General features: G+C 38.2%; 1 protein-coding gene across 5 annotated transcripts; it reads right to left on the bottom strand.

The window, feature by feature from the left end:
• Positions 1-120: 120 nt before the first annotated feature.
• Positions 121-12,861, bottom strand: CDCA7L (cell division cycle associated 7 like). Of its 5 annotated transcripts, none has more exons than XM_081971442.1 (12): positions 12,739-12,861; positions 12,010-12,067; positions 11,510-11,806; positions 10,560-10,632; positions 8,815-8,946; positions 7,483-7,800; positions 6,978-7,043; positions 4,683-4,853; positions 3,561-3,689; positions 2,587-2,736; positions 2,251-2,387; positions 121-1,291 (listed from the first exon to the last, which is right to left on the bottom strand). In XM_081971442.1, the coding sequence occupies exons 5-12, from the start codon at positions 8,944-8,946 to the stop codon at positions 1,258-1,260; spliced, it is 1,137 nt and encodes a 378-aa protein (XP_081827568.1). In that variant the 5' UTR covers positions 10,560-10,632; positions 11,510-11,806; positions 12,010-12,067; positions 12,739-12,861; the 3' UTR covers positions 121-1,257. The 5 variants fall into 5 exon arrangements, with proteins under 5 accessions (XP_081827568.1, XP_081827569.1, XP_081827567.1 ...); XM_081971443.1 differs by having other exon boundaries at positions 11,510-11,789; XM_081971441.1 differs by having other exon boundaries at positions 11,510-11,761.
• Positions 12,862-13,267: the final 406 nt, after the last annotated feature.

Raw genomic sequence — 13,267 nt, 5'->3', positions numbered from 1 at the left:
CATGTATATCTCTATTTGAAATGACCACAGACAACCTTAAAGATAATGCTTTTATTGAATACTTGTCTATATTTACATTACTGCACATAGAAACAGTACATATGTACAAGTGAACATGCAAAGGATTAAGTCACTGAGTGATACATCTTACATATGTAATATGCAGATAAACCTTTGGTTCACCTCCCTTCACCTGAGTGAATAACATTTCAAGTTTCCATAAATGGCCCCAACCCAAACAGGACTTGTATGTACGCTGTAAGACCAATGCAAGTTATTTTTAAAGTCACTTGTATGTTCTGTTTTGCATAGTAAAAGCAAAAAGTAAGTACCTATATAATATAGCTGTAATCAAAAACTTAAAATATCTTAATTATAGCCAGAGAATAAAATATGTTAACTATGGTAACTACTTTAACTGGAGTGCAAAAATATAGAAAATTATAATTTTGTAGGAAAAGCTTATAGAACTCTTAACGCTGCTGCCACCTAGTGACCTTCTGTATTTTTGCAGCCTATAGTTACCCTAAAAAAATACAGAGAAATGTGCAGTTTTCTTCCATTTAACATTAACAAATGATAATAATAATGAAAATAAACATGAGTTAAATTGTAGCCTAACTTGGCCATTTATGAATATGAAAACAGTCAACACCATGCCTGATGTGCAAAGACCTATATAATGTTGTTCTTGCTATTTATCTTGTGAAATTCATGGCCATACATTCAACTTTAAATCCAACAGAATGACAAATTTCAACAAATATATATTAGGACCAGATGGTCTTTCAAAAACAAAATGGCAGTTTAAGCAGCACTTTTTCCTGGACTTTTATAACTGTTTCAGAAGTTGTTCTACTGTAAAGTAGAATAAACAGTAGTTTGGACTGCTTGTCTTCAGAAGTTTAAAGTCTGACGTAAATTACAAAGTCAATTTACCATTTCTAATTTTTTTATTACTTTTACTAAATATTTTACTATTAATATTTCTAAATATTTTAGAATTTAATTTCTAAACTAAATCTATAAAGAAAAATATTTTTAAACAGTAGATCTTTTTATTATATGCAGGAAAATATTGCTGTTTTCAGCCTTTTTCCATAGAAAAATTTATAAATCAAAAGTGGTTATTCCACATTTCTGAAATTATTTAAACATAATGATTATAAATGAAAGTTCAAGATTTAATTTTTTAACTACATATAGTATATACATAAATCACCAAAATCAGAGTTTGCACAGGTGTCTTGAGTATTTTCACTCATTTCCATTACCATGAAGCATTGGCATACTGCAATAAAGAAGAGAAAGCAAAATGTTTAGAGTTTAAGAAAGAGAATGTGACTATTACAAACTCTATTTCAAAGAGCTATAATCCCACCAATTGTATTGTTCCAGCTTCCAATGTAAATAGTAAGTCATGACCATTATAAGAAAAAAGCGAAACTATTGAATGCAGTCACAAAATTGTTTTTCAAAATTAAAAGTCTCTTAATTTTTGCAAAAATATTGGACAGGGTGTTAGAATATTTAGAAGGAATGTTTAATAAGACTCAGAGACCATGTCTCACTTTCTTTAAGATTCACTGAACTTACTTTTCACTGTTTGTAGGCTTTAAAAGTAGCTTATCCACGCAAATCATTCTTATTAGACAAGTATATTCTCAGAAAATGTAATATACCCTGGCAGGGGGGGAAAGCAATTCCTTATAGGGGATGATGTGAGGATGGAATTGGATGAATGGGAAAGGAGAAAATGATTGTGACATCTGGGCTGGAAGAAAGTAGTTTTTGCCACCACTCACCTAACAATTTGCTGCCATTGCTCTTGGATAAAGAACTTAACTTCATTCAGTTGCCCGGTAGGATTTTTTTTTTAAACTTTCAGTTCAGAATGGACTAAATAAGGAATATAAATATTCCAACAAGTATATACTGTAAAGTAATCATAAGATCAACTAAGCAAAATTATTACTTGTGGAACTGCATGACTTCAGACTTCGTGGAAAATCTATATCAGCACAAACCCAAACTCACTACCTACCCCAAAAGATAGTTTGGCATTGGGGGGGAAATGAGAGAAGCAGTAGGTATGCCACCCTGAAGAAAGGATGGAATATAAATCTAAATAAATAAAAGTAAAACAAACAGAGCAGGTTGGATTGTTACATACGGTGATTTCTTGGAACTGACAAAATTGGAAATACTACTGCTACAAACCACCCTATAAAAATTTAGGTATAAGCTTACCTTTCAAGGTACTCCTTTACACTGCTATAACCATAAAGCTTAGCCATGTGGATAAGTGTTCCAGTGGCACAGTAACCATCACGTTTGCGACAGGAGCTGCAGTTACATACTCCACGGCAAGGAGGGCACAACCACTCCTTAAAAATGGGAGAAGACTATTAGTTCACCTTATAAGTAATATGTTATCACTTAAGTGTGGAAACCAGAAAGTGGGCAAAGATACAGTGTTGCATTCTTCTGAAGTCATGTATAATAAAAGTAAAACAATCAGATCACCAATAACTTCATTGTATCTCCCATTTCATTACCCAACAATTCAAGCAACTAGAGACTTACTGGATTCAGAAGTGCTACTTTCACATCTTCTCCATAGCGATTACGGAGACATGGTCCACAGAACTGTCCCCGCACGCCGGCACAGTCTTCATTATGACAGATGGTTTTTGTATCCATTGTCTTTTGGCGGCACTGATGGCATGTGGTTCCCTAATCGTGGGACAAATGATATGATTTTTAGAAAGCTACTTCTGATTCATATGAAGATAAATATGGTGCTTTTCACCAACCTTGCCTATTATTCTGATAAAGAATTTAACAAATTGCTATTATCCCAAAACACAGATAATTATACATTTTTGTTGCTGGAATATTAAGAAGCTTTTTTCACAACTCCCAATACAAATGCATGTTTCAAACAAGGCAAGATGAATTAGCTAATACATTGAACTAGAGTGGAAAACCAATTTATAAAATGGAATTTGAAAAGCCTGCTACTCTATTGGTTCTACAAAGCTGTAGCAATATTTCAGGTTTTACAAGAAAGCAACACTAAAACCAGCCAAAACTTAATCTAATGCTCACTCTCATTTCATTCTGGAGAGATAACTATTAGCATTATAAGTAATTCCAAACTACTACTTCTTTGCTTAAATTCCTGGAAAATATTTACTTCTTTTTTGAGGCAAGCACTTCTGCTTATACCTTGACAAGATAAATAATTTATTGGTAGTTATTTTACTGTCTGTGTTTTAGGAATTGTCAGCATAATTATAGACTGTAATTAAAATATTAAATACTTCACAGTACACCATGACAGTAGGGAAGTTTAACCGTGTTCATGGGAAGGTGAAAGAACAAGTAATTCAACCAGTATAAATAATACTGTGGCAGCTGGATCATTATACGTATAAATGTTAAGATATCACAAGAACGTTGCGTACATAAAGAGGGTAAAAAACTGATTTGATCTAAAACATTGCATTCAGTTCAATGTATGTCAAACTAAGCAAATTTATAAAAAAACAACCTACCCAAATCTTATGGTGGATTTTGTCTTTATTATTAAATGCAGTTTGTTCTAGGTCTTCATTTGTCACAACAACTGATCGAAGACCTGTGACTCTTGCCATTTTTCTTTTTTTCGGCGCTCCTAAAATATGCTATAAGAGAAATTCACCATCTCCAAATCAAATGCAGCTTCAAACTCTGTATTCAACTTGTGGACTTGCAGTCTAAATAGATTACCCACTAAAATATTTATATTTTTAATATGTAAATGTTTATGCTTCTTTTGCGAGTAAGCCATTTTAAAGAATTATCTAGTACAATAAAATCATCTATTATATTTAATTATAAATTGTTTCTTGAACGATAAAGTTTAGATTTCATTAATTTACTATACATTTATTCTTTTTATGAGTAGCTTCTCGCTGTTTTCTTCCTTGACTTATTTTTTCTGAAAATGTAATTCTCCCCCTCTAATTGACTGTATAGTACAATTCAATAATTACAGCACATAGGATGAGAAAATATTGCAAAAATTATTTTTTATTTTATGAAACTTATGAAATGGTAAATGGAAGAATTAAGTGCAATTCATTTGTACTTCCTGCTTTTTATAGATTGTACTCATGCCAAATCCAAAAATTCATTTTGTTTTCTTTTATACATCACCCATTTAAATCCTGACATGGTTAGCACATTTTAAATAGAAAAATCTGAAAATAGCATATTCAAATTTCCAGAGACAATTTAGTGAAATTGCTTCTGGATCAGAATAGACAATGTGTCTTCCTCAATATATTTTAGACTATCCTTAACCTTCAAATGGTCCAAATAGCTTACCAGTTTAATCCAAAGGCTACTCTAGTAAAAATATTGTGATTGGAACTATGAACCACAAGACTTGCTACTCATTACCAGGACCAGGATAGACATTAGGCTAGGGGTTCATGCACGGCCATGCCCACCCGTTTTAGCAAAGGGTGTGGGGGGGGGGGGAAGTCACAATATGTCATGTGATGATGCGAGTTTGATACCCTTGCACTAGGCTATTCACTTAAACGTTTAGCTCATGCTTAATAAGTTCCATCCTTACTACTTGCTAATTACTCTTTGTTAAAATAAACCCAAAACATAATTTTGGTATGTACCTCATTTAGTTTTCTCTTCATTAAGCTGTGATACGTTTCATTATCAACCCATTGCATAGGTGGGCTTCTTTCCACAGCAAAGTTTTCTGGGGGACGAGCACTCCTGATTGGGTTAGCTCGACGCTGTATTGGGCTTCTTGGAGATCTTTTCCTTAGTGCTTTCTTTCGTTTCTAAAACAAGAGAGAGAGAGAGAGAGAGAGAGAGAGATTTTCTTTATGAACATGTAGCTTGAAGCAGTAACTTATCATGGTCACCTTGTTCAATCCACTTCAAATTCTTTTTTTTAATTGCCTTTTATGGCACACTGCTAATCCCTACACGATTTGGGAGAGTACGTAACAAGATCAGAGATATATTTGGACAAAATTAGTGAAAAATTTGGACATAATTCCTACCAACTTTAATTTCAGAATTGCTCCTGTGAAAAAAAAGCATCCAAAGGAATGAAACATAGCTCTACCATTGTCCTTGTTCTGTTGTACTTAGGTTAAGTATTGTTATTATTAGGCAACTAGAACACTCTACAACATACTTCTTTACGTGTGTTGTGTACAGTTCACAGGTTGCAGTATATCAACATCAAAAGAACACTGGCTACAGTATATAAAGGAGGATATGTTGTGTTTGTCTTGAAAATAAAAAAAAAACTTTTTATTAAAAAAAAAGAGCACTGGCTAAGGGTTATAGTGTTAGATAAATAGTTACTGAATTGGTCAAAGGGGTGCACAAAATTGTGAAAAACTATTGTATTTTTTGGAGTATAAGATGCACCAAGATTTTGAAGAGGTATATTTTTTTAAAAAAAAAATTTTGCCGTCCCAGGCCTCCAGGAGCACTTTGCAGGCCTCCCAAACCCTCCGAAAACCAAGGCATGCAGAGTTTGGGAGGCCTGCAAAGTGCTTCTGGAGGCTGCGGAGGGCAAAAACAAGATGTGTGAGGGCTTGATCTTCCTAAAGGGTGCTTTTATCAATCTCAAATCCGCTTTTCTTTACCCCTCCCCACAGCAGGGCAGAACTAAACAGATCTCTCCGTGCTTTTTTTTTTTTCCCTTCCCTCTGACCAGCAACCAAGGCTAGATTCTCAGGATGCTAGATTGGGAAGTTAAAAACCTAGAATGGGATACAATCAAGCTTGATTCAAAGGCTTCGGCTTTGGATCACTGCGCTGCCACCCAAAAATGCTGTTACAGCAATCTCTGGAGAGCCCACTTCACCTGTCCCTTCTCGGGCAGTTCCAGGCAGTAGAGATTGCGGCAACAGCGTTTTCGGGTGGCAGCAAAGTGATCTCAGGAGCTTGATTGCAGCTCATTCCAGGTTTTTAACTTCCCAATCTAATATCCTGAGAAAAGCCATTTTTCCAATCAGGGAGGAAAAAGAGCATTTCAGGTGATAGGCGGTTCCAAGCTGCAGGGATCACGGAGCAGCCTGGAATCACCCGCCACCTGAAACACTTTTTCCTCCCCGATTGCAAAAACAGGGCATGCATTCCTCCTGGCTAGATCCGTCTCCCGGGCAAGGAGCCAAGCCCGCAAGCCAACAATCAGCCAGCTACCTCTGAGCTGCCTACCTTGTGTCTGTGCCTGGCTCCTGTGCCCTCGCCCGACCAAGCTGCTCTCTCGCTTTTCTCCCTGCCTCCCCCGGCTGATGGCGCAGACCAGGAGAAAAGAGAAGGTGAGTCTGCAGACACTGTGGTACTTGGAAGGAAAGCATTTTGAGGTGGCAACGTGCTGGAACCGCCTGCCACCTGAAACGTGATTCACTTTTTTTGCCTCCACACATGCCCTTTTTGGAATTGGGGAGGGGACTGTGGCATTGCTGCCCAAAAATGCTTTCATTGAAAAGGCTTTGAATGCAATTCCCTGGGCTGCTTCAGGAATCAGGCTCCATGTGGAAGTAAGGATTCCCACCCCCCACTCCGAACCACTTGAAAATGTGATGTGTGGAGTGGGTGGGTGGAGCTTCATTTGGAGTATAAGATGCACCCAGATTTCCACCCTCTTTTTGGAAAGAAAAAGGTGCGTCTTATACGCCGAAAAATATGGTAATCTTGGTTCCTTAAGTTAGTCTGATATTTTGCATGTCTTCCTAAACAGAGTATATGTATATTTTGAACGTTTTTGTTAGATATACTAAAAGAAAAATTCTGAAAATGCAATAGTAGTGAGGTAATCCTTGCTGAGTCAAGTCTGACTGGAAGAAAAAAGTCATAATTTTATAACCTCAATCTTAGAAATGCAAAAGAAATTCTTGTAAATTTGTTTATACTTACAGTTTTATTTATTTATTTATACTTACAGTTGAAGGAGCTTTTTCTTGGGTTGAGGGAGATATAGCATCTAGTTCTGCTAGTAACTGTGCAAGCTGAAATCCAATTAATTTGCTTTGTTAGATACAAAAATATATTTGATAAAACAAAAGAGGCAATTAGAACATGTGTGTCAACCAGTGGTGGGTTGCAGGCGGTACGCCCCGGTACGGGCGTACCGGAACCTGGCCGGAGCACCGGGTACCGTTCCAGTACGGTGCTCTGGATGGCCCACCACCCTGCCCGCGCTCCTTACCTGTGCTTTATACCTTTGGTGCTTCCTACATGGCACATACGGCGCCTGCGCGATGCTCCGCAGAGCAGCTGGAGCGTCGCGGAGCTTGCGGAAGCGTCATTTGACGCTAGAACACATGCACATGCCATGCGCGTGCATGTGGGCAACTCCGGGGAATCCGGAACCCACCACTGGTGTCAACTCATTTCTTTGTTTTCTTGACTACTAATGCCATCTAAGAATGCTGAATTAGTTCTCACCACAGCTTTATTTTCTTTTATATTCTGATCTCTCTTCAAAAGTACATTAGAGTTTTCATCTGGTGTCTCATCTGCCTCAGATTCAGAAGAAGTATCTGGATCTGCATTTCTCCCATTTGTATTTTTTGTTTGTTTAAGAAAAGGAGATTTACTACTGTTGGATTTGGAGGAAGACTTTTTAGCTGATTTGTTAGGAAGCTGTATTGACCCCCGAAGTTTGAATCTTTTTTTCTTATGAGATGAGTCAGTTTCCATTTCTTCTTCATTTTCTTCTTCCTCAATTAAAGATCGGTTATTGTCTCGGTCTAATTCCATTGCCTAAAAAAAATGAACGAACAACCTATATTACATAACAAGTTGCACTTCCCTTATGAAAAAGCTAATATTATTTCCCTTACCTACACCAATCGTATTAAAGGTATCATATTAAAAGATCTTTAAAATATTTTGATTTTTACTTAAATAGATTCACAATTATCTGGTTTGTAACCAGTAATTGCAGATGAATTGTTCAAGTTGGCTTGGTACACAGAAAAAGAGCAAAAGGCAGATGGCCAGGATCTACATTAGACAAGAGAAAATATCATAGTAAAATATTTTCAAATATAGATCCAATCAAGAGCCAGCTTACTGTGATATCTAACTAATCAATTAATTCAAGCATTCATTTATCTGAAATACTGTAACAAAAAATGCACTGCAGAAATTACAACGGTTATGTAGATAATAGCTTTAAGCCCATAATCATATACAGCACTATTAAAAGTTATTAGTAACAAGTATTGGATCAGGCAATAAAATGCAACTGCATATTCATTGGAAGAGCACTCCATAAAGAAATAGAAATTGAACCTGCAGATACAAAAAGAAGAAAAATTTACTTTACTTGGGGTTTTTTATTGATTCTACTATATTTTAGAAAGCAATTATGTAAGAAAAATAAATCAAGTTGCAATTTAGACCATGAGGTTCACAAGGAATTTTATTTACTGGATGAAAATTCTGCATAATTTGGCACAAATTGTTCCTCTACCACCGTAGAGTCCTTCGTGCATGCATGCCGGCCAGTTGCTCTCTTCTGGGCATGTGAATGCACGCTGGCAGAAGAGCAGCTGTCTGGCACACATGCATGTGTCAGAACCTAAAGGAGAGCAACAGGCCGGTGCGCATGCATTTCCAGCATGCATGTGTGCAATGGAACCCGGAAAGCGCCTGGTCGCCATGCACATATGCACCGGCCAGCAGCTCTCTTCCATGTTCTGGCGCTCCAGCACACACGCACACTCCAGTTTCGGCAAATGTTCCCGAAAAGGTTAGCTATCACTGCCCTACCATTCTTGATGTTCCAGGCAAGTTCTCATTCCTGTCTTCCAATGACAACGTTTTCATGGGAATATCAAGTTGAAAACCAAGAAAATCTTCTTCATCACTTGGAGCATTAAATATTTCAGCCAATTGCAGCATCTGTCCAATTCATTAAAAACATACAATAGTCAGCTTGGAAAAATAAGATGGAAGAAACTAGCTTTGACAGAATCAATGTGATGGTCCTCTAAACTTAATATTGTCTGGCCACATCTTCCTGGAATTTCAGATCACAAACTTTCTCTGCCTAACTAAAAATACCAGAAATTGAATCATGTGCTGCAAGTTTTTTTGCCTAATATAATAATAAGCCAAGATTGTTCTATACCAGGGGTATCAAACTCAAGGCCCAGGGGCCAGATCCAGCCCACAAGGTGCTTAGATCTGGCCTGCAGGGCCACCCTCGAAACAGCAAAGGACTGGCCCGTGTTGCCTCTGTCAGTGAAAATGGATGGCCCTCCCAAGTGGGTGACCATCTGTTTTCGCTGGCAGAGGGTTGCAGGAGGTTATTGCAGCTGAAAATGGAGCTTGGAGCCCATTTTCACCGGCAGAGTACTCAGGCCACTACAGGTACCCCAACATGAGTGATGTTGAGCTGGCCACACACCCCAAGATCAAACAAAACCCTGATGTGGCTCTCAATGAAATTGAGTTTGACATACCTGTTCTCTACTATTCTAAGTTCTCTTCCGATACTGTTAGAAGTTTTTCTCTATTCATTATAACATGAAGCTTTGTAGGTTTTACAATTTAACAGAAAATGTACACGAAGTGCTATGAAATCTAGTTGCAATGAATAATTGGCTTCCAAGAAAAAAGCTTATTAATTCTTACCTTACTGTATAGTTGAGCTAGCAACTGCTGTGATCGTTATATGCTGAACTAATTTTGTCTTTGCATTTGCACTAGAAAACTCATTACAGAGTTGTAATTAATTATTGAAGGAAGGTGCATTCTCCAGTGAAGTACATTTTCAATTTCTGTGTAATGGATAGTGGTGGTGATAGTGAAATTCCAAAACATATTGCAGTCCATCCTCCCTACTTTGTTCTGATTTTAAGAATCATATTCAGGAGTTTCAGTGCAGCCAAATATCTTAATTTAAATATGAACTATTCAATACATACCAGGTGTACAGTTAGCAACGTTTATAGAGAACATAATAGTGGCGCGTTATGTTCTCCATAAAAGAAAGAGTCCTTGCTACAAGCACTCTTTTCTTCCATCTGCTTATTAAAGTTTTATTTTTTCCATTCTGTTTTAGCAGTTTGGGCACAATGGCTAATTGACTGACTATAGGCTTTTAAACAAACAGTTGAACCCCCCTCCCTTCTCCCCATGAGTGTTTTAGGCTAAACTATAGTTTAAGATAAGAATTTATCCATTTGGTACATTTGTCCAAGTCACTGTCTTTCAATTATTAGGTTGGATTCAGGGGATGAGACTAGAGGCATCACAACTAAGAGATCTGTCTATTCACCACCCTTCTCTTCCTAGCCTTCCATTATGTAGAAGATCCTTGCAAGACCATGTAAAATGCCCATTTGTATCATACAATCAATCTATGAAGGTCTACCTTAGAAACTTAAAGACACAGTGGCAATAATACTCTTCTAACTAGTTTCTAGCAACCAGATTAAGTAGCATTCAGCTATCAAGAACCCAAAAGGAATCCCAATTTTCTTTCTAGATAAATTAAGAAATAAAATTACTCTGTCAATCAGTTTGGCTAAGAGCCAAAAGCAATCCCACGTTTTTCTTTTCAGGAGGAGGAAAAGCTGGATCCTAAGAAGTAAAAAAAAAGAGAGAGAGAAGAAACAGCAAGACTTCAGTAAGCACAGCTGAATATTTTTTTGTTCAAATATTCACAATTTCCTCAATAAAGCCACAAGATATTTAATAAACTTTATTATCCAGCCACTAATAGGCAACCTAATATCCTCTTGATAGGTTTCATTAATAGTTCTCCCAATCCCCCCCCCCCTAATGCTTAAGGTAATGTTTCTCAACCAATGTGCTTTCTAATTTTCAGGTTGTACAAATTTCAATGATAGTTTAACTTTAGCTGGGTTCCTGGATAATTCAAACACCTGAAGATTTACCCCCAATTAGAAATGATTAGGTAAGGATTGGCGATTCTAGGAGCGCAACAATTCGCATCATCAAGATACTGTTTAAGCTAAAAGAATCACAGCTACAGTATCTGTAATGCGAAAATATTTTATAGGCACCAGGTTGCCTATCTCCGTTTTACAGGTGTATTGATCTAGCCTGTATGTAACCACTGTTTCCCTACCAAAAGTCTCCCTCCTGCGTTAAGAAACGCAGCTTATTGCGTGGACGCGAATTTGCCATCCTGAACAAACTTTCGCTAAAGTATTATTTCTTTTCGGGAAACGACCCAAGGAGAAGTGCCGGGTGAGCAACCGTTCCCCTACTCTTGAGAAAATCGAAACGGGCTAACTTTTCTGGGTGCAGATAGAAGCTTCGCGAGAGCTAGGCGCTCCAATCGCAGCCGATTGAAAAGCGCGCTCTCTGGTGCGTTCTCCTCCCACTCCCACTAAAGGAGTTTGGAAAAGAACGGGGGAAAACACATCGCCTCCAGCACCCCCTTACCCCTTACCCCTTACCCCAAATAAAGCTGCAATATCGATCTACCTACCGCCGGGCGCAAATGAAGGCTGAAATGAAGACGGTGGATGAAGGGGCGGTGCCCAGGGTGGAGCCCAGTCGGGTGGGCTGCGGAGAGCGCCTGGTTCCACCGGGCGCGAGCACACGTGATGGGCCTCAAGGCGGAGATTGCCGGGCGAGTGGAGCGTCCAGGCGGCTTCAGCCACGGCGATGGGGTGGGAGGGATCGCTGGTGAGTGGTCCCAGAAAGGATTTACTTTACTGCGGGGCGGACCAAGAAGATGCTGTGGGTTGCACACATAAATGCAGGTACTTCTTGGAAAGAAATGCTAGTAATTAAACAGAAATCTCTAAAATTCAGTTAAGAGAACCCAAACCTCAAATACCAACCTCAAATACCAAACTATGTAAGAATTACAACATATAATTATAAGACATTGTACACTGTCTAAAATTGCTTTTAGTCAGATAGATGGCTATATAAATTATTTTCTTTCTCTGCATTAATTCATCTATACTTCATTGACCTTACCTGAATTGCTGTTGCAAAGAGTGTTGGAATATTTTATTCCTTACTCAGTTGTTCTGAGCTGAGTTAAGAAAAAAAAAAGACAGCTGCATGAAATTAAGAATTACAGTAAGTTCTTTACAATTTATCCCAAGCCAATAAACCCTTCCCCAAAGGAAATATTGGAGGGACCTTAATTACTCATCTCAATTCTGCCTTGAGTTCGTCAGGTTTTGGCTGCACCTGAAGACTTTCTAACTAATTACTGGTCCTCCACGAACTTTCTTCTTTCTGGGCTTTCCCCTAAACAATTTAAAGATACAATCTGCCCAGTTATGGTTCAATCACACAACCTTTCGCTGCCCTATTGAAGCACGCGGATCTCACTGGTCCCCCTTGCTATTCAGGGTTCTCTGGTCATCACCAACAAGGCTAGCAGAGGTCTGAGGGCGGCTGAAACCAGTAGACACACAGCTTTGGTCAATAGGTGGGTTTTATCAAAGGGTATCACACGCATTCACATTCACTGGGCATAAAAAGAAGAGAGAAAAGATACTTACCAACGATGAAATGACTTTATTTTGTACAACTATCTCAAGACTATAAATTCCTGTTTACTACCTCCCAGGTCAAATTATCAGAAAGACACCCTTTGAGTAAAGGGCAGGGTGTGACTATCCTGGAAGCCATCCCTCCAGCTGAACTCATTGCTAGCTGGCTCACCAATACTGTTAGAATAATTTTTTTCCTTACCCAGATTGTCCTCAAGCAGGTTGAGTTTTTTAAGGGGAAAAAAGGCAGGCAGCTATCTGAAGAAGTTCGTGGTCTTCCTCCAAGAGCAACTGCAAAGACCTCATCCTACCAGCCCATCTTATATACATTGCAATCAGTCCCTCCTTCTTAACACCATCATCTTACCCATTCGCCCAAATCCATCATCACATATCCCATATAAGGAAGTTTGTCCCTCCCATAATGGAGTCTCTAAGTTTTACAGAATACATTTATCTAACGAAAAGCAATCCTTGGAAGGTACACGTTATCTGAATTGCCTGGGTCAGCTATTTTCAAGGCCAATGAACGGTGAAGAGTGTGAAGGCCAACAATTCTTACAGGAAACAAAACAAGGCATGGCTTCTGAGCCTTAATAAGAATCTAAATGCTCAAATAAAACATTTCTTCCAAATCCCAAAGGTGTTTTTTTCAAGGGACAACTGGATTTTCCAAGAAGCTTCTTGGATGAGAAGTGAAATGTCTTCAAAGAAAAACCAGAAAGCCCAGT

This window comes from Natrix helvetica (assembly GCF_964273705.1).
Source record: "Natrix helvetica genome assembly, chromosome: Z".
NCBI lineage: Eukaryota > Metazoa > Chordata > Lepidosauria > Squamata > Natricidae > Natrix > Natrix helvetica.
Note: the sequence above shows the minus strand (reverse complement) of the source record. Positions and strands in the feature narration are given on the sequence as shown.

Bases quoted from the DNA above. Each gene is read 5' to 3' on its own strand.
- CDCA7L (XM_081971442.1), bottom strand. From the start codon at position 8,946: ATGCTGCAATTGGCTGAAATATTTAATGCTCCAAGTGATGAAGAAGAT. The intron at 7,801-8,814 runs GTAGGGCAGTGA...CATTTTTTTTAG, and splicing joins TGCCTGGAACATCAAGAATG to GCAATGGAATTAGACCGAGA. The intron at 7,044-7,482 runs GTGAGAACTAAT...ATTGGATTTCAG, and splicing joins TAAAAGAAAATAAAGCTGTG to CTTGCACAGTTACTAGCAGA.